This window comes from Myotis myotis, unplaced genomic scaffold (genome assembly GCF_014108235.1).
Source record: "Myotis myotis isolate mMyoMyo1 unplaced genomic scaffold, mMyoMyo1.p scaffold_m19_p_2, whole genome shotgun sequence".
Classification (NCBI taxonomy): Eukaryota; Metazoa; Chordata; class Mammalia; order Chiroptera; family Vespertilionidae; genus Myotis; species Myotis myotis.
Genome location: NW_023416324.1, coordinates 163,181,254 through 163,202,632, shown reverse-complemented (window position 1 = coordinate 163,202,632; position 21,379 = coordinate 163,181,254). Strand labels below are relative to the sequence as shown.

The following is a 21,379-nucleotide window of genomic DNA, read 5'->3' as shown; positions in this document are numbered from 1 at the left end:
TACATGTGTATGATACATTTTATGTATTTGGGGCTTTTTAAAAAAAGATTTTTATTGATTTCAGAGAGGAAGTGAGAGGGAGATAGAAACATCAATGATGAGAGAGAACCATTGATTGGCTGCCTCCTGCCTGCCCCAAAATGGGGATTGAGCCCACAACCCGGGCATGTGCCCTGACCGAGAATAGAACCGTGACCTCCTGGTTCATAGGTTGACACTCAACCAGTGAGCCACACCGGCCGGGCATATTTGGGGCTTTTACTTATACTCTCAATTCCTTTGCTTTTGCATCCTAATTTATCTCCTCAAAGTCAAGCTCCCTGACCATATGATAGGGGGATTCCTTTTGCAGCTTGGCACATAAGACTTAAAAAGCCATTGTCCCACAAAGGGAGGCTGACCCAGCTCTCCCAGGTCTAATGTCCTCAGTGCTCTAAGGACACATCGGTAAGGAAAAGAACACCTTTGATCTATTCTTCAGGGACCTGCTTTCTTCAAAACTGTGGGCTTATACTACTTTGCCTGACTGAGTTCTCTCATTCTTATACCGTAAGCTTTACCAATATGCGAGTTTTAAGGGCTAATCGTGGCACCCATGGGGGTATGTGCCCGATTATAGAGTTTCAAACTCCATTCTGTTTGTCTAATATGAAACTAAATTACCTTCCCCAGGCAAGACCCAAAACAATCTCATCCTATTGCATGATTCACCTTCATCTGTATAGTCCAGTGTAATTTGCCAGCTTGTACTGACAATGGAATCCTTCCCCATGTGGTCAATGTTGAGGGACAGCGAAGATATCATGTGCCCATCTCATGAGTACAGTGTCTCATTGTCCAAGCCGTCCACCTCAGGCTTTGAGGTTCGAATCCAGGTCTGGAGAAGGGAAAGGTTCATATCCAACCTTGTCGTCTTTCCTTCTGTAGTATATCCGTGTCAGCACAGTCAGCAGGAAAGTCTCCAGTATCAGGAGGTGGCAATTCATCACTGCAGTGCGGGGTGGAATGTAAAGTTAGTTATACTAAATTATAGCGGTGGTATCCCACCAGCAGCCCTGGCATGTCAGTGGGACAACACTTTCTATAATTTCTCCTCACACCAGCACCTAGAGCAGTGATGGTGAATCTATGACACGCGTGTCAGAGGTGACACGCAAACTCATTTTTTTGGTTGATTTTTCTCTGTTAAATGGCATTTAAATATATAAAATAAATATCAAAAATATAAGTCTTTGTTTTACTATGGTTGCAAATATCAAAAAATTTCTATATGTGACACGGCACCAGAGTTAAGTTAGGGTTTTTCAAAATGCTGACACGCCGAGCTCAAAAGGTTCGCCATCCCTGACCTAGAAGGCTGTCGTGAGTAACACAGCAGGTTAATAGTAAAGCCCAAACCAGAACTTGGCTCTCAACCTTCTGCAACCTGAGGCTAGCATTAAAACTCATTTCTTTTATGTGTTTTATCAGCATGATCTCTGCTTCCCAACCACACCCATTCCTCTCCCAAGAGCTAAGGATGAACCTATGGCTTTCTTGGTTGGCCATCAAGGCTGGCCTCAAGCTGTGCAACTGTAGCTCTCCTCTGTGTGATCAGAGAAGGCGCAGTCTCCTTAAATCTCTGCTGAGATCTTTGAAGATCCCTTTCTGAGTATTTGGAGCAGCAGCTTGCCTGGCCCAACCTCTGATCTAAGGTCCTCTCTTCCCTGACCCACCTCCTCTCACCCATCCTGGAAAGAGATAGGAACTTCTATGTGCTCACCTTGAGACCTGATTTTAGAGGAAAAGGGAGGTGAACAAGCAATCTGCCCACCATTGGCCAACACTGAGAAGATGGATGGCTGCAGGGCGGTCAGGATGAGGAGCACCTGCAGAAGGGAAAAGAGAAGCGAGGGCAGAGTGGGCTCAGTGTCCATGGCGCTGAGGTCAGCTGGCCAACTGCCATGCTTGTCCTGCCGCTGTGTGTTCGGCCAGCCTTTAGATCGCTGCAGTTCCAGAGCGTTGATTAAAATGTGGTGACGTTTGTAATCTTTAGAAAAATTACAACCTCATCTTCCTACCCAATATTTTATTAGCGTTCCTGACAAGAAACAACAAAAACTGATTGGGGGGCGGGGGGGTTCAAGTTTATTCCCTTATTTCAGCCATGGCTGCTAATGAGCACTTAAAGAATAAAAAGGATGGATGATTAGGGAAGAGTCAGTCCATCTACTTCAAGTACCTGAGATCCCTGCCGATAGAATGATGGACGGTTCACTATTAAAGTGCCCTTTGAAGAATCTCTGCTGTGCCAGGGCTGGAGGCGAAGGGGAATGAGTGTGCAATGGGTACAGAATTTCCGTGGGGAAGATGCAAACCTTCAGGGGATGGATGGTGGCAATGGTTGCCCAACAATGTGACTGCACTTAATGCTGCTGAACTGTACATATATAAGTGGTTAAAACTGTAAAATTTATGTCATATATATATATGTTATAACACAATAAAATAAAAGAAGAAGAAGAAAATAATCTCTATCCAGAGGCCCCAGGAGCACTATTTGCCTTAGTACTTGTCCCCCCGAGGCAAGGCAGACCCAGCTTGTCCAGGCTTCCCCACAGGCTCAGCAATGGCAGGCTTTTACCTGTGCCTGACCCTAAGGGCTTCTGCCCCTCAGTCCCTGACCCCATTTCAGGCTCATCTCTCTCTTCCCCTACCCCCTTCAATTCTACCTGCTATATGCCTGGAAATTCACATTTCAGAGGCATCTGCTTAGAGCAAATGAGAATTTATGTGAGACCACTCTGTTAGCTAAAACGCAGTTATTGTTTCTTGGAAGTAGGAGAAGGGCCCAGCAAGGAGACAGAAAGAATGGAGAGAGAAGGAAAACAAAATATTGCACTTGGTGGAAAAGTTGTCTTTGGACTTGGAGAAGAAAAGTGTAAAAAGCGAACAACATGCTTTTGAGAGAACTTTCAGAAGAGGTGTGATGATGAGAGGCAGTGTGAAGAGAAGGAATGTGGGTTGGGAGTTAGACAGATCTGGGTTTAAATTCTAGCCGCACTCCTGTGTGCCTTGGAGCAAGTCTCATGACATCTCTGGGTCTCAGTTTTCTTATTTGTAAAATAAAAATAATAATGACTCCTAAGATTATTGTGAATATTTAAATGTAATGTACAAAGCCATGGCCAGGTGGCTCAGTTGGTTGGAGCATTGTCCCACATTCCAAAAGGTTGTGGGTTTGATTCCTGGTCAGGGCACATACCTAGGTTGTGGGTTTGATCCCCCGTTGTGCATACGAGAGGCAACCAATCAATATTTCTCTCTCACATTGATGGTTCTCTCCCTCCCCACCATATCTTTGGGTGAGGATTTCTTTTTAAAGTACTGTATGAAAAGTGCCTAGCACATGGTGTGAGTAGTTCATAGTTGTAGCTGAGATAATGCTCATACTGCTAGTGGTGATGGATGATAGGATTTTAGGAATAATCATAGAAAAGAAAAAAAAGCAAAGACAGAAACAGTTAAGGTTATGGGTTGAATTGTGCCCCCAAAACAGATATGTTGAAGTCCTAACCCCCCAGTACCTCAGAATATGATCTATTTCAAAACAGCATCTTTGTTTCGGTTAACTAATTATATGTCATTAATTAAGATGAAGTCATTCCGGAGTAAGGTGGGCCCTTATCCTTTTTTAAAAATATATTTTTATTGATTTCAGAGAGGAAGGAAGAGGGAGAGAGAGATAGAAACATTAATGATGAGAGAGAATCATTGATCGGCTGCCTCCTGCATGCCCCATACTGGGGATCGAGCCTGCAATCTGGGCACGTGCCCTTTAGTCCACAGGCAGATGCTCTATCCACTGAGCCAAACCTGCTAGGCCAGTGGTCAGCAAACTCATTAGTCAACAGAATCAAATGTCAACAGTACAATGATTGAAATTTCTTTTGAGAGCCACATTTTTTAAACTTAAACTATATAGGTAGGTTCATTGTTATTAACTTAATTAGTGTACTCCTAAGGCTTAGGAAGAGCCACACTCAAGGGGCCAAAGAGCCGCATGTGGCTTGCGAGCCACAGTTTGCCGACCATGGTGCTAGGGCATTATTCTCATATGACTGATATCCTTATAAGAAGAGGCAAAGAGACAGATGCGTGAGGGAAGAAGGCCATGTGATGACTGAGGCAGAAGTAGAGAGAGGCAGCTGCAAGTTGAGGAAGGCCGAGATTGCTGGCAAACCTCCAGGAGCCGGGAAGAGGAAGGAAGGGTTCAGAGGGAGGACAGCCCAGCTGACATGTTGATTTTGTACTTCTAGCCTCCAGAACTGTGAGAGAATAAGTTTCCGTTGTTTTGAGCCACTCGGTGGTATTTGATCACAGCAGCCCTAGCAAACTCAGAGCAAAAATAGCACAAACAGCCGAGGCCGGTTTGGCTCAGTGGATAGAGCGTCGGCCTGGGGACTGGAAGGTCCCAGGTTCGATTCCAGTCAAGGGCTTGTACCTGGGTTGTGGGCACATCCCCAGTGGGAGATGTGCAGGAGGCAGCTGATCGATGTTTCTCTCTCATCGATGTTTCTAACTCTCTATTTCTCTCCCTTCCTCTCTGTAAAAAAATCAATAAAATATATTAAAAAAAAAATAGCACAAACAGCAAAATCTGGGAAGGGGCAGGGATCACTTTCCAAATCTCACAGGAACCTAAGGCTTAAGGAGGTTCCCAGACCCCTTTGAGCCTGTATTAGACTCACCTCCTAACCCCAATTATTTGTAGTTCTATTATGAGCCCTCTTTTCTCTCTCAGGGTGTAGTTACCTGGAACAGAGCAAATTTGGCCCCGATGTTCTGCTCGCCCAGGTGCAGCTTGGCTTGACGGAAAAGGATGGCCAGGCTCCAGAGAGCCAACAGGGTGGACACACCGAGGACAGTGTTGATCCACAGAGCTGTGCTCTTCTCAGAAATCTGGTGGCAGACCAAGTGGGAGTCAGTGAGGGAGACGAGCCCTTTCCCTCCCTTTTATTTATTCCCCCAAGGGGAGAACAATGCCATAGCCCTGGCTTATTCCAGTCTCCTCTCTCCCACCAGAGTGCCTGAGCCTCTGTTCTAGGTCACCCTGTCCCTGGTATCAGGGGATATTGGCTCCAGCTATTCCTTGTAGAGCTCAAAGGTACCAAATGAGCCTCGGAGTTCCCTGCCCCTCACTCCTGGCTTACGTCTGCTGGCTCAAAGATGCCATCCGGGATGAGGAACAGGCCCACCAGGCCCAGGGTTATCCTGAGGAAGGCGTACTGGAACGGGCCCAACATCAGCAGCTGGAGCTTCTTCCTGAGGGGAGCAGAGGGTTAGGAACATGGGCCCACAGACCACACACCCCAAGACAACTCTCCTCTCCCTCACTGGGCTCCTGGGCCGAGGCTTGGCTGCCATCAGACACCAAAATGGTTAAATGGATGGGGACATGGGAAAAAGCTAGAATGTTAAGAGCATTGGCAACCCTTCTTCTTGCTTCCCACTCATTCCGAGACCAGAATGCTGCCTTTGGAGCAAGAACGATCAGTGTTAACCTCATTAACCAGATGAGCAGAGGAGGCAGTAGCCTGGAGTTCAGTTTCCTCTGTGCGGCTAAACTGTGCAGCGGGCAGTGGCTTAAGTGACGGGAACTTCGGAGTTCTTTCTCGGCTCCCCTTACTCCTGAGTGGGTGCCTAATGTGTGGGGTCCTGGCTGGGGATACCCACCCTTTTGTCATTGACTTCGTTCCATACAAGACTAGTTCCAAGAGGTTTGAAGGAGAGCTGAGAGAACCAACCAGCAGACGCTCTTGGCAGAGAGAGTGCAGGAAGCTGAGCCTGTTCTTCAAGGACGCCCCTCCCTCCCGTCTCACCTGGTGAGCTTGAGTTTGGGGCAGCAGGGGCAGCAGCAGCAGCAGGGGCCTGTGTGGATCCTCATCGGGGTGTCCTTCAGTGTCCTCACTACTGCCTCCTTCCCACCAAAGCCCTGCACTATGACCAGCATCAGCAGGTAAAAGCACACCGCATAAAACCTGGAGTGGGAGAGAAGTGGGCCTGAGAATACACAGAGGGGAGGTGGCAGCCTGCTGAGGGACAGCCTTTGCCGCCCAGGAAAGATGGACTGCAAAGGGAGCGGGAGGGGTGGGGCTTACTGAGGGGATCATGGTGGGGACTAGGCACTCTGAATGTGTGACTCCAAGAAGAATGAGAGGGGATGGATGGAGTCCAGGGGCCTGGGAAGAGGGGAATTTCAGGCTGTGGGACAAAATGATGGGCCTAGGACAGGAGTGGGCAACCCCTGGCACGCGTGCCAAACATGGCACGCCAGTAACTTTTGCTGGCACGCGAAACCCTCTCTTATAATCTTCCATTTACAATTTTTTTCTTAGTATCGACTTTTATTTTTCAGATAAATTCAGTGTAGGTGCATCTTAGATAAATAAATAAGTTTACATAACAAGTTATCTTAAAGACCATAGACATGGATTGACGAGAGAGGGGAAGAGCAATTTCTATGCCTCTGCCTTAACTCTCCCTGCCTTCCTAGATCCGACCAGTGTTTTGGTTTCAGCCTCAGACGCAATGGGTTTTCGTTGACAAGACAACCGCCCTACCTACTTATTCAAAATTTCACTCTATAAAAATGAAACCTTCTCTCTCGCTTTGCCCACCGGTACTAACGAAAGGGAAATAAATTTCTATATTTCTCTCGGCAGCAAAAGTCCTACTGATAATATCAAACGGAGTCATAAAGTTTTCTGTCGGACTATCAGTGTACATGTATACATTAAAAAATAAATGTATTTTTCATCATCATATTCTGTTTTTGTCGCTTGAATGGATTTTATTATTTCTTCAAGGTTCTTCACATACATACACCTTAAGAGATATCAAGTAGGCGTAACATGTTCTCAAAAAATTAGGGTTGGCACGCAGAAGAATTTTGAGTCAGAGATTTTGCTGGTTTTGGCACGCACTCACAAAAAGGTTGCCCACCCCTGGACTAGGATGAGCAGATCCAGAAGTTCAAGAGACCCAGGTTAGCATAAGTTGGAAAGGGCTCGATTCGATTTATGATCAAGACCGGTTTGCAGGGATTTGTGGAAGGGGGAGGGGATAAAAGCAGGCCTGGACTCTGGATTCCCGGTGAGTGGGGAGCAGAAGGGAACCTCTGGAAGAATACCATCCCTGGAGCTGGGGGCGGGCAGGACACTCACGAGATTATGGCCATTTCCACGAGCGTGAGGGAGCGAGGGATCCAGAGCCCGAAGCAGCAGAACACAGACACCACCTGGAGAGGAGCAGGAAGCCGGTTCAGGGGAGGGAGACTTTGTGCTCACCCTCTTGAACCTTTTGTGACAAGAACTCAAGGAAGCAAAGCCTAAACATTTGAGGGACTATTACTTTAAAGTGGCCAGCTGGAAAAATCACGAATGGAAATTTTTTAAAAATTTAATTCAGCTGTCAGTTCCTTCTATGTCTAGGGTTAGAGACAGCATGTCACCTTCAGCCAGTGTTTTCTCTTTTTTTGGAAAACTATCTCATCCTATATCCTTGGGGTAGGAGTAGGTGAGTTCATCCTTAGTAGTAAATACATCAAGATTCAACCCTTACTCTTCAACATCCCGTGTTATGGGAGTGTCTCTGATGACTTGAGATGGTTTAGGCAGATGTCATCTGCCAGGAAAGGCCCTCAAGGGCCCCACCCTGCTCCAAATAGACACACACAGCTCACCAGAAGGAAACAGAAGTCCAATCTTACGATCTACGAGCAAGCCAAAGGCCAATATAGTGGCTGTGGGAATTTTAAAAGCCTACAATGTAAGGGTAGAGCTAAGGATGACCCCATGAGGAAAACATTCTTTCCCTCCTGCTTTCTGTGGAACCACTGCGTGCCTGGACAGAGAGGAGGCTTGCTTTTAACAGCAACACCCTGGGGAGTAGCGATTGAGTCACTGGTGACAGAGCGGTCTCTTTAGTTGTCTCTGTGGCTCTAAGAATTCCAACACTCCATCCCACTGCCTGGGGCCTTCCAAGCAAATGGAGATCCGATGAGAAACCCCACCTAAGGCGGTAGAGGCAGGAACTCTTTGCTGACTGGAATTGTTGAGTTTAGAGGAATTCTCAAAACAGTCTCTGCCTCCTCCTCATTCCCTCACCGTGGGCGCAGAGCTGCTCCAGAGCAGGGTCCTCCGCTTGATGGGGCAACGGGTGTTCTTGTACAGGTAGACGGCGTCCTCCAGGAAGATGGCAATTGAGCCCAGGGCAAGCAAGGTCATGGTGGCCGTGAGGGCAATCTCCAAAGGGCCCAGTGCTAACGTGGAAAGAGGGCAGACTCCAGTGAGTTGATGACCGGGACTGAGGGGCAGAAATGTGGCTTCCTCACTTGGATTTCAATGGCTTTACCATATGTAGAATTATCTGGCCTAGGCCTATCCATGCAGAAGAATGGCTTCTTCTTAGACCTAGAAAACTTAACATGTGGCTAAGAAATAGTCATTCCACTGCATGGATGGGAGACAAGACCAGATCATTTTAGGTATGTTGACACTTACCTGAGCCAGGGTATAGATACCAAACAGGTTTTTACATACTTAGCAAAAAATTTGGATTAGGAATTCACTTTTCTACGTCCAGTGCCAGGTGTCATGCTCGCAAACAGGGGCCAATTAGCATTATCACCGAAGCAGGATGTAATATAGTGGTATACTTTAGAGCTGTTTAAAATTGATTTCAAAAATTATGTCATGAAACTGGAACATCAAAAAGGGATTTTAGCAAAAGAGAAATGGACACAAGACTCCAAGGACCTTCGACCTATGTTGGCCCCACACTTTGTCTTACATTAAATGTGGTCCAGTAGCTCTCTCTCTCTCTCTCTCTCTCTTTTTTCTAATCCTCACTTGAGGATACGTTTTTATTGATTTTTAGAGAGAGAGAAAGGGAAAGAGAGAAACATTGATCAGTTGCCTCCCACATGCGCCCTGACCCGGGATAGAACCTACAACCTGGGTATATGCTCTAATCGGGAATCGAACTCACAAACTTTTGGTGTACAGGATGATGCTCCAACCAGCTGAGCCACCCAGCCAGGGCCCAGAAGGTCTCCTTGGTTTATTACATTCATTTGAGGATTGTTAGAAAGTAGCTGTCCAGGCCTGCCCTCAGAGTTGCTGCTCCAGCAGATCTGGGATAGGCCCAGTAACTGTATTTTTAACAAGCTCACCTGATAATAGTCAGGAGATAAGCATTTTGACAAATACCAGTGAAACTCCTCAGGCCTCACTACTGCTAACAGGGAAACATTAATCTCGTTACAATAATTGTTTCTGAACATGTGACTCATAAATGCAACAGCTCGTTTTAAAGGGCTCTTTGTCCTTAGTGAGTAAGCCTGGGCCCTCACTTATCTAAGTCCCTTCCCTAGTTGGCAGGCTCTCCTTTCCACCTACCTGGCCAGATGAGAGGAAGGGGGGGAGGAAGACTGTCAGAACCCAGTCCACTGTCCGCCTGCATTGGGAGTAGAGTATGAGGAAGGAGTTGGTTAGGTGCCTTATGTTTGGTGACTGAGGGCAGCTCAGTCAGAGAGACAGTACTGCTGAAACCAAGCCAGGGAGGAAGGAGACCACAGCACAGCAGAGAACTGAGCTGTCATCTGGATCAGTCTTACCTGGTGTCACCACAAGGAGCACCAGGTCAAAGGTGAAGCTGTCAAAAAATATCACCTCGATCCTGGTTGCTTTTCAGGGCACACGTTTTTCTCTCTGTTTGGTTTGTCCAAGGGAGGCTCCTTATCTCCGGTCACAGCCGGGTCTAATGGCCAATCAGGAGGGCCTGCCACGGGGAAGGTGGCCCTGGGGTTCTAGCTCCGAAGCAGGACTTCTGAGGTTGGTGGTGAACTTTTTCTTTCTATCACAGGCCACAAAAGACAGGATTGTGCTCTTTTCTCTCCTCCCACCCACCCCTTTCTCAACTCACCTCCGTTTAGTTAGGGTAGAGCCCTCTGAGTGTCTAACTTACTGGCTTTGGCAGGGTGATCGCATCAAATCATTATACTGTACACCTGCAATTAATATAACTAATATAATACGGCATGCCAACTATATGTCAATAAAAATTAAAAATAAATGCACAAGTGACTGGCTTGGCGTTGCTGTTTCTATTCAGCTCTGTTGCCACTTTCTTAATGACCTCTCCAGATACTGCTCTAGTAGGCCCTGCAAGTTTTGAAAAAAACACACACACAAAAAACGGTTGCAGTCCTTTACTTTACCTTTTTCTCCTGGAAACTCTTTTTTTAAATCCTCACCCAAGGACATGTTTTTATTAATTATTAGAGAGAGGGGAAGGGAGAGAGAGAGAAAAACACTGATGTAAGAGTGAAACATCGGTCGGTTGCCTCCCGTGTGAGCCCTGACAGGATGGAACCTGCAGCCTTTTGGTGTACGGGGACCCTGCGCCGACCAGCTGAGGCACCTGGCCAGAGCCTCCTTGAAACTTGTAAAATCAAAACATCACAGAGGATTTTTAACATGATTTTACCCTCACACAACAGTTACGGGGATGCACATCAGCCTGCCGTCTCTCAGAATCATTCCAAATCGATTACAGAGGTAAGCCTTTAAAAACCAAGCAGGAAGAAATGAGAGAGAGAAAAAAGAGAGAACTGTATTTTCATCAAAACGTTGGAGACCAGAGAGACCTTTCTAAGCTTGGGCACAATCCAAGAAGTCACAAAGGGAACAAGGGTCACACTTGATACAAAGAGTTTAAACTTCTGAAGTTTTTTAAAAAGGCAGGAAACAGACTGGGGGGAAACGTTTTTAATAAATGTGTGCTAAAGTTTAAGATCTTTATTACATAGAGAAAATTGATAACAAAGACAGGAGGCTTTTGCAAATAAATGGGAAAATGACATCAGCACAGCTCAGGACACGTGCGAAAACAGTCAATCTGCATCATAGTCAGAGAAGAGCAAAATAGCAGTGATATATTATTTTTTGTTTTATGAAAAGATAATGTTCCTAATATTATTAACTAATAGCCATAAAACAACTTATATGTCTGACAATATTGGAATTATTGTCAACTACCCTATAGAACATTGGTTCTCAACCTGTGGGTCGCGACCCCTTTGTGGGTTGAACAACCCTTTCACAGGGGTCGCCTAAGACCATCGGAAAACACATATATAATTACATATTGTTTTTGTGATTAATCACTATGCTTTAATTATGTTCAATTTGTAACAATGAAAATACATCCTGCATATCAGATATTTACATTACGATTCATAATATAGCAAAATTACAGTTATGAAGTAGCAAAGAAAATAATTTTATGGTTGGGGGTCACCACAACATGAGGAACTGTATTAAAGGGTCGCAGCATTAGGAAGGTTGAGAACCACTGCTATAGAATATGATGCAGGCATGAGAATTTTGTGCATGCCATAAAAAATATTTGCAAAGAGTATATAATAATATTTTAAAAAAACTTATTAACACTCAACCTAAAAAAAACAACTTCTTAGCAGACCCACTAGGGGATAATAAAGAACATTTACTCCTTCCTCATATACAAAAACACCTAAATATGAAAGTTGAAAATAAAGTTTTTGGAAGAAAACACAGAAGTATATCTTCATGATTTGAGATATGCAAAGATCTTTTAAAATAGGACACAAAATCACTAATAATAAAAAACTAATAAATTGGACTTCCTTAAAATCAAGAATATCCATTGGTCAAAAGAAACTATTAAGAGAATGGAAAGGCAAGCTCAGACTGAGAAAAGATATTTGTAATATAGATAGCCACCAAGAGACTCATATCCAAAATATGTAAAGAATTCCCATCAGTAAGAAAAAGAACATAATTTTTTAAATTAAAATAAAAAGACCTAAACTTTACAAAAGAAAATACCCAAATGTTCATGAAACATAAAAATGTGCTAAGTTTCAATAGTCATCGGAAAATACAAATCTGAGATGCCATTACATACTCACAAAAAGGGCTAAAATGAACAGCACTGAGTATTCCAAGTGTCCGTGACAATGAGCAACAATTGGAACTCTCATACATTGCTGTTGGGAGCAGCACAAGCACTTTGGAAAACAATTGGGTAGTACCTATTAAACATACACCTAGCTATGACACAGAAATTGCACTCCTGGATACTTATTCAATAGGAATGCTTATAGTCATTGAAAAAATGTTTAGAGCAGCATTATTCATAATGGCCAAAACTGGACACAGCCCATATGTTCTTCAATAAGAATACAGACAAATAAATTGTGATATGGAATATCACAATAAAAAAAAAAGGATGAACTATTGATACATGCAACAAAATAGATTACTCTTAAAAACATAATGATGAATGAAGGAAGCCAGACTCAAGAACATTTACTGTTTGATTTTGTTTATATGAATTAAAGAACAGGGGAAACCAATCTATAAAGGTGATATAGCCCTGACTGGTTTGGCTCAGTGGATAGAGCGTTGGCCTGCGGACTGAAGGGTCCCAGGTTCGATTCCAGTCAAGGGCATGTACCTTGGTTGTGGGCACATTCCCAGTACAGGGTGTGCAGGAGGCAGCTGATCGATGTTTCTCTCTCATCGATGTTTCTAACTAACCCTCTCCCTTCCTCTCTGTAAAAAACCGATAAAATATATTTAAAAAAATAAAGGATGGGACTGTCTAGGGCGGGGGGGGGGGTGGGGTGGTGGGAAATGGACATATATGTAATGCCCTTTGTAATACTTTAAGCAATAAAATAAAATAAATAAATAAATAAATAATAAAAAAATAAAAAAATAAAGGTGATACTGGTTGGAACAGTGGTCATTGTAGAAACATTAAGTGGGAGAGTTTAGGAGACCCTACTGGATGCCGGAAATGTTCTATAGGTTGATCAGGGTGGTGGTTTCACAGGTGTACACCTAGGTACAAATTCGTCAAGCTACATACTTAAGATCATTGCCTTTTATTGCATTAATTATATCTTTAAAAAACCTTATGTGGACAGAGCAGAATGAAAAATTAGCACAGTAAATTATAACCATGTTTAAAGAAGTTAATTGGGGAGAGAAAGGCACAAAAATGTTGAAGAGTGAGGCACTAATATCTTTATCTTACAAAATGGAAAGTCAAGACACACTATCCATAGTTGGCAGAATAAGAAATAAACTATTGGCATGCATATAAAGCTGTAAAGATAACCAACGAAAAATATTGCCATAATTATATGGAGAGAATGGAAGAAAGTTGGTGCTAAGTGAGCTAAATCCTTATGTATCATAAAGCAGCAACAGATAATGTCCAAAATTGATATTCTAGGAAATAATGGTGTGCACATGTTGGTGATTTGAAGGTAACTATAAAAAGAAACATCAGCTAAAAAAAAAAAGAGGAGGAAGTTTAGAAATGGGAATGCAAAAGGCAGGGGATTGTTGATTTTCATAGTAGCCCTTTTATACTATTTGATTTTTAACCATGTTCATGTATTACTTTGATAAAATAAAAATATTTAAAAATCATTGTGTAGAAAAAAACCTAGAAATACTAAAAAAACACACAACAAATGAAAACACATTAGCAATGCTGTCTTTGGGTGATGAGAATGTGGGTTTTTAAATAGGACATAAAATTATAGGTATAGCCGTAACCGGTTTGGCTCAGTGGATAGAGCATCGGCCTGCAGACTGAAAGGTCCCAGGTTCGATTCCGGTCAAGGGCATGTACCTTGGTTGCAGGCACATCCCCAGTGAGGGGTGTGCAGGAGGCAGCTGGTTGATGCTTCTCTCATTGATGTTTCTGACTCTCTATCCATCTCCCTTCCTCTCTGTAAAAAATCAATAAAATATAAAAAAAGAACAAATATTTTTTTAAAAATTATAGGTATAGTATGATTCCTAATCCTATCTAATAAAAGAGTAATATGCAAATTGACCATCACTCCAACACACAAGATGACTGCCCCATGTGGTCAAAGATGGCCGCCACAAGATGGCTGGCAAAGGAGGGCAGTTGTGGGCGATCAGACCAGCAGAGGAGGGCAGTTGGGGGGGACCAGGCTTGCAGGGGAGGGCAGTTAGGGGTGACCAGGATGGCAGAAGAGGGCAGTTAGGGGTGACTGGGTCAGCAGGGGAGGGCAGTTAGGGGCAGTCAGGCCGGCAGGGGAGCAGTTAGGCATCGATCAGGCTGGCAGGGTAGTGGTTAGGGGCAATCAGGAAAGCAGGCAGGTGAGCGGTTGGGAGCCAGCAGTCCTGGATTGTGAGAGGGATGTTCGACTGCCCAGGCAGTGGGATCGGGCCTAAATGGGCAGTCGGACATCTCTCGAGGGGTCCCAGATTGGAGAGGGTGCAGGCTGGGCTGAGGGACACACAGCTCCCCCAACCCCGTGCACGAATTTCATGCACTGGGCCTCTAGTACTGTTCAATAAAAGCACAGAAAAAGGAAATACACGGTGAGATTAGCAGTGCCTGTCTCTGAGTGGTGGGACTATAAAAAACTTTTCCTCTTTTTACTTTTCTGGATTTTCATATTTATTTTTCTGAATTATTTTTATAATAGAAATATTTAGTTTAAAAAAATACACACCCAAGAAAAGGCCAAATAGGTAGAAACCAAAATCAATTCAGTAGGTTCCTAAACACCAATGTCCATTGTTGGGAGAGGCAGTCACTGCTGGAGGCCTCTCCTTGCCTGACCCCCCTCCCTACCTGACTCCTGTCCTCCCTGGGAGCAGAGTGGAAACGGCCCTTTCTCAGGCAAGCCATCATGGCCCAATCCTTTCCCAGTCTTCACTGCCCTTGAACACCCCCTCCTCCTTGCAAAGCCTCCCTCCCCTTGACTCAGAACCACAGTCCCCTCCTGGCCTCTGACCCTCTCAGTCTCCTCTGCTGATTCCTCATCCTTTCCCACACCCTCTGTTCTCCAAACTCAGTCACTGCAGCTCAGTCTTCTCTGTGTTTAGGGGTTTGGAATTTCCCTACCACTCCTTCTGCCTCCCAACAGCCACATGAGCACTCCCACCTCCAGGACTTTACACTGGGCTTCTGCTGGTTCAGCTTTTCTCCCTGAGCTCCCAGCTGGCTCCTCATCGCCGAGTCTCTGCTGCAATGCCCCTCAGCCAGCTCCTCTAGGCAGTGTGGTCTGCCCTCCCCCAGTGAGGCCATGTACATGGGAATGTACTTGCATGGTGTCTGTCCTCTCACCACCTGTCTGTACACACCACCGAGGCAGGGACTTCGTTAGTCTTGTTCTCCGTTCTGTCTCTAAGTGTTTAAACTATTTGTTGAATGAAAGAAATAACCCCAAGAGAATCCCTATTGTCATCTCCATTTTATAGGCTTTTCCAGGAAACAAAGCTTAGAGTGTTAATCTCCTTGCCCGGGGTCACACAACCTTGAAGTGAACCCAGGGGTTCCTGACGCTAAACCCATACTCTCAACCATTACACACACTGACCATTGGTTGTGCTCACATAGATATGGGAGGGCGTGTGGAGTGATGGAAACAACCAAATGCAACCCTAAAAGATGGTTTAATTTAGGAGGGAGGGTGGGCATATTCTGACTGTTCGGTGTAGAAATGCTTTGCACTGTCTTGAACTGCTGGCTTGGTACTCTATTCTCCCTCACACTGGCAGGATCTTTAGGCTCTGGTACCCACCTCCACAGTGCAAAGCTGAGAGAGAGGTCCCCTCACATCCATAGCCTGATACCTCTGCTCTCCTCCAAACTTACTTATCTTCCTAGAAGATTTGTGTCCTACCTTATTTTTCTATACTTTAACTGATATTATGAGACAAAAGTGTTCTATGGAAAAGGATTGTTGGAAATGCCTTAAACAAAGTTAAACACGCCTCTTTCCTGCAGAGCATACTGAAGTGTTAATCTGATTTACATGTTAATTTCCAACAGGAGGAATTACAGCTTTTATAAAACTTGCGTTTCTATCGACTCTGTTTTCATGAAGCAGAACTTGGGATTAGTATCCCAAGGAACACACTTTAAGAAATGCTTGTCTAATTGACCATTTTGCTAGCAACTAGCAAATTTCCCACTGTCTCCGAAATGTGAAGGTTATAATGAAACAATATGAGAACATTAAATTTTTGAAGAAAGAGTATCACCCTTAATCCTACCTGGTTCCTAGTCAAAAATTATTTTATTTTTGCATATTTGTTTCCATGGCGTTAAGAGCGTAGGCTCTGGAGTCAGAGACATATTAATTGAAAGTAAAATTCCACTTACTATTTGCTCCCATTAAAACTCCTAGCACAACACCTGGTGTGTAGTATTTGCTCAATAAAAAGTAGTTTTAGCCCCAACTGGTTTGGCTCAGTGGATAGAGCGTCGACCTGCAGACTGAAGGGTCCCAGGTTCGATTCTGGTCATGGGCATGTACCTTGGTTGCGGGCACATCCCCAGTAGGAAGGTGTGCAGGAAGCAGCTGATAGATGTTTCTAACTCTCTATTCCTCTCCCTTCCTCTCTGTAAAAAAATCAATAAAATATATTATTAAAAAAAAAAAGTAGCTTTAAAAAAATCCTGGTTTGCCCTAGCCCAGTGGTCGGCAAATTGCGGCTCGCGAGCCACATGCAGCTCTTTGGCCCCTTGAGTGTGGCCACGAAGTTTCAATCGCACTGTACACGCGCGTCCGCACGTGGTATTTTGTGGAAGAGCCACACTCAAGGGGCCGCAGTTTGCCGACCACTGCCCTAGCCGGTTTGACTCAGTGGATAGAGCTTTGGCCTGTGGGCTGAAGGGTCCCAGGTTCAATTCTGGTCAAGGGTGCCAGGGTTGTGGGCTCAATTCCCAGTAGGGGGCATGCAGGAGGCAGCTGATCAATGATTCTCTCTTATCATTGATGTTTCTATCTCTCTCTCTTCCTCTCTGAAATCAATAAAAATATAATTTAAAAAAACCACAATCATTTATTCTTTCTTGTGTTTAAGAAATTATTCTAGCCCAGCTGGTGTGGCTCAGTGGTTGAGCGTCGACCTATGAACCAGGAGGTCACAGTTTGATTCCTGGTCAGGGCACATGCCTGGGTTGCAGGCTCGATCCCCAGTTTGGGAGTGCAGGAGGCAGCCGATTGATCTCTCATCATTGATGTTTCTATTTCTCTCTCCCTCTAACTTCCTCTCTGAAATCAATCAAAACATTTTTTTTAAAAAGAAATTATTCTCTACTCTCATAAAGACATCTTTCTTTTTTTTCTTTTGTAAAAATGTTTGCATTTACCCGGATTAAAGCTACATTGGAGCTATTTTCATGTTTATTTATTTGCCATAGGGGCAGGCAATTTCCAGCATCACTTCTGGATGAGTCCATCCGGCCCCACGGATGTGTACAGCATCCTCTCATGGAGCAAGTCCCCAGTGGGCATGGGTTTATTGCTGGGCCCTGTATTCTGTTCCATTTTCCTACTTGTCAGACCCCTTGTAGTTTTTGCCTTATTGCTTTAATTTCTAGTCTTATTAAACCAGTAAGCCTTAATTTCTGGCAGGGCAGGTACCGTCCTTATACATTTTCAAAATTGTCTTGGCTTTTCATGGGCCTTTAAAATTCCATAGAAACGTTTGGACCAGTCCATTTTTACAAAAATGCTGTAAGGATTATAATTGCAATCATATCACAGGCATTTCAAAATAGATTATTAAAAGGTTCCGTAGTTCTTCCAGAAGAGCTCTTGCTTAAATAGCATTTATTTTAAGGAACAACACGGTTTACAGGTGAAGAAGGAAGGGGTTTCTCCACACCCGCCAATAGCCTCTTCCCGACTCCCCTGTTCCTGGCAGTGTCATCGCCTTCGCCATCGCCATTGCCCAGATCCTCAGAGTCATCATTAGGGCCTTTTTCCCCTTCACTTACTTTGTCTAGATATTTATTTACCAGTTTGCCTCCTCTGGCATTGGATTTCCTGTGTTTTCCAACCTTCCCTTTCTTTCCCTGACATTGCTCTGAGTCAGGCTCTTGTCCCTCATGCTGGGCTGGGGCGATAACTCCCAATTTATACCCCTGCTTCTCAAGGTTCTTCTTCCTTGAAGTCCATTCTGATTACTGATTAATGGTCCATATCCAGCCCCTCCCAATCTCAGAGCCCTCACTAGGCTCCTTCCGGCTGCAGGATAAAGTACAACTCTTCTGCCCCGCACTCACTGGGCCCCACCTTACCTGCCCAGCCTCTCAACTGTCCCCGACTTCCCCACCTGCAACCTGGAGTCCGGCCAGATCCAGCTCCTCAGTGTGTGGGAACCTGCCTGCTCCTTCTGTCTCCTCCCCACCCCCCGCAGTGCCCACCGCTGCTCCCCACTCTCCAACGGCTGCCACGCCCACAGCTCGCCCGGGAACAGGCAGCTCGTCAGACTACCAGGCCCAGAAGGGTCTCCCTGCTTTGAACATCCTTGGTGTTTCTGTTTGCACATTTTGTATCCCAGCGGTGTGAGATTCACGTTCACTATGTAAGGGAGGGTTTCTGCCCCTCAGCTCTACTGACCCTTCCGCCAAGATAATTCCTTGCTGTGGGAGGTTTTCCTTTGTTTCCAGGCCAGGATTCCTGGTCTCTAGATGCCACGTAGCACCCTCTAGTTGTGACACTTGAAACTGCCACCAGACTTTGCCAAAAATCCCCGGGGGACAAAATTGACTCTGGCTGACAACGCTCCTGTAAGGGAAGACTTGTATGCCAGCTGCACCATGAGCAACAGGTCCCTGGAGCTGAATGTGGCAGCTGCCGACGGCACGAACCACAGGGCAGAAGGGGTTTCTCAGGATACTCTCTGGCAGTTGGCATTCACTGTGGTTCGGAGCACATGCAGCAAGCTGCCCAAGTACATGCCCATGGTGGCCTCCTGGCGCACACTGACCACATCCTGTTGTTCAGAAGGAGTTTACTCCTTGAAGTGACAAATCAGGAAGGAGGCTGGGAAAAGCGGTTAGGTACCATAGAGACACAGCTCCCATTCCTCAGTGTCTAAGAGGTCGTTAAGGAAAGCATTTGAGATCTAGCTCCCCAGCACGTGTTGTCAGCTTGGCTCAGATAAACTCACAAAAATTAATAAAATAAAAGGTAATTAATCAAGCAGTAGGAAAACACAATAAAATATGGGGGAGCCACATTTGCCAGGAAGATGCTAGGGGTCATTTGATGGCCATGTTCTGTGCGTCCAGGGAATAAACTGAGTTCCATCCTCAGCCTTTCACTTTCAAAAGCGATTCCGTAATAGGAATCTAGTTGGCCGGCACTGTCAGGATACTCTTACAGGTTCATCTAAGTGTGTTTTAAAAACATGTTTTCATTGATTTTAGAGAGAGAGGAACATCAATGATGAGAATCATTGATCATCTGCCTCCTGCATGCCCCCTCCTGGGGATCGAGCCCCAAACTTAGGCAAGTGCCTTGACTGGGAATCAAACCATAACTCCCTGGTTCATGGGTCAACACTCAACCACTGAGCCACACCAGCCTGGCTCACCTAAGTTTTAAGAACATTATTCAGAATAACCACACCTCTCAAATGATATAGGCCCTTCCCCAAGAAGGCTGTTGTGTATGCCTCAGGGGGCTCTGCGGGGCTTGGGTCACTGGGCACCAGCCTGAGTCCCTGGATGGTCCGGGTCTGACAAATGCCCTAGGCCGCTGCCCCAGTTTGAATGAGCACTGGGGCTAGGATAAGTGGGAGGCCCAGCATGCAGGTTTGTCTCCGGGCTAGGTTGCCATGCCCTGCTTTTGGCCTGTTGGCTCCCCGAGGGGCTGTTCTTCTCCAAGGTGTTAACCATGACAGACAGGCACTGGGCCAGCCATCCTCTCCGGCCCTCAGGCTGGCAGTGCAGGGACACCTCTCCTCTGTTCCTCTCAGCTGTCCTGACTTACCACCGATGCTCACTTCCTCCTTTATGGCCTCCTGACTCACCTTTCAGAAGTTGGGCTGCAGTGGGAGGGTGAGAGAAGCAGGCAGAGGGGATGCTGTAATTGGTCTCCAGGATTTTCAGAAGATCTGCCGTGTACCTGGAGAGACACCAGCCTGCGTTCAGATATGGGGACTTGTGGAGAGGAGAGGGGACCAGAAGGGACACCAGTTACTTGATGCTCCCTCAAACATTTGTGGGTGCAGGGAGCTTGTCCATTTCCCCCCAAGGACCTGATTCTGGGAGGGAATGGGGAATGGGCCCGGTCTAGTGTGCAAGGCAGCCTGCTGTTCAGTTAGGTCATGGACAGCCTGGCTGTAGTGCCTGAAGAGCCCACAGTCCATTCCCTCCCCTTTCCCTTGGGGCAGCAGCCCAGGGGCTGGCTAGGGAGAAAGAGCAGGATCCCAGAGAAAGAGTGGACCCTTAGCACTAGGGTCGGGTTCCCCAGCAGGTGGAGGCTCTGTGCATACACCCTCTCCCCCAGCTCCCAACTCTGGGAAATTCCTCTCCTCGAATGGGGAGAGAAAGCCAAGACTTGGAAGGGACATGCACTGGCCCAACCCCACAGTGTCCTCAGGGACAGCCAGACCATTATCAGTCCTGTATCATTCTGTTTGCTGGGAACCAAAGGGTCCTGGGAGGGAGGGAGGGACAGGCCAGAGAGATAGAGGCCTCCTGCTGCTTGGCAACTGGCTCCTGGCTCAGGCCCGGCTGCCCTCACTCACCTGGGGTCAAGCTTTATCTGAGTCCTGTCTGGCTCCATTATCTCCTCTCCCGCTCCGGCTCGGTTCTCGGTTCTTGGCAGGCGCTGAAAGGCAAGGAAGGGCCGGCAGGTCGGGGCCCTGAGGTAGATGGCTCCCGGTCCCGCTGACGGCCGGCCTTTCCCAAAGGACAGGTAGGAAGAGTGGCTGGACCTTCCCTCTGGCTCTCTTCCTCCTCAGGCCTCTTTGCTCACAGTCTCTGTCTCAGAGTTCATCAGAGGAATTTGAAGTTTGATCCTCTCAGCTGGCTGAGTTCCCAGGTTCCTGACTCCTCCCTGTCCCCTAGGTGTGGTCTCTCCTGCCTCCTTCCCATAAACACCTTTAGCCATCCTTTGCCCCTGGCCCATTCCTGTCTTACACCCCCCATGTCCCCCAAAGAGCCTTCTTGGGTGGTGGTAGGGACAACGTTCTCATGCCCACTGGGCAACAACTCCTACTCCCCAAGAACCTGGCTGGACGCAGGCTCTGGGGCCCTGGGGGTGGGAGAATCAGGCTGAGGCCTTGACTGTGTTGGTTTTGGTGGCTTGGCATGCGGAAGGAAGGACTAGGTGGAAAAGCCAGACAAGGCCCCTGTGAGTTTCCCACGCCCAGCCTACCACATCTTGACGATGGGTTTGTCCAGTCAAATAGCAGCAGAAGATACAGCCAAGGGGAGAGGGAAGCTGTATTACCTGGTATTAAAGAGGCAGAATTGTGAGATTTGCAAG

General features: G+C 46.0%; 1 protein-coding gene across 2 annotated transcripts; it reads right to left on the bottom strand.

The window, feature by feature from the left end:
* Positions 1–78: 78 nt before the first annotated feature.
* Positions 79–20,854, bottom strand: SLC51A (solute carrier family 51 subunit alpha). Of its 2 annotated transcripts, none has more exons than XM_036347461.1 (9): positions 20,637–20,854; positions 19,917–20,011; positions 8,148–8,302; positions 7,206–7,279; positions 5,862–6,020; positions 5,193–5,304; positions 4,795–4,941; positions 1,763–1,868; positions 79–988 (listed from the first exon to the last, which is right to left on the bottom strand). In XM_036347461.1, the coding sequence occupies exons 1-9, from the start codon at positions 20,672–20,674 to the stop codon at positions 852–854; spliced, it is 1,023 nt and encodes a 340-aa protein (XP_036203354.1). In that variant the 5' UTR covers positions 20,675–20,854; the 3' UTR covers positions 79–851. The 2 variants fall into 2 exon arrangements, with proteins under 2 accessions (XP_036203354.1, XP_036203355.1); XM_036347462.1 differs by lacking the exon at positions 20,637–20,854 and adding an exon at positions 9,441–9,498.
* Positions 20,855–21,379: the final 525 nt, after the last annotated feature.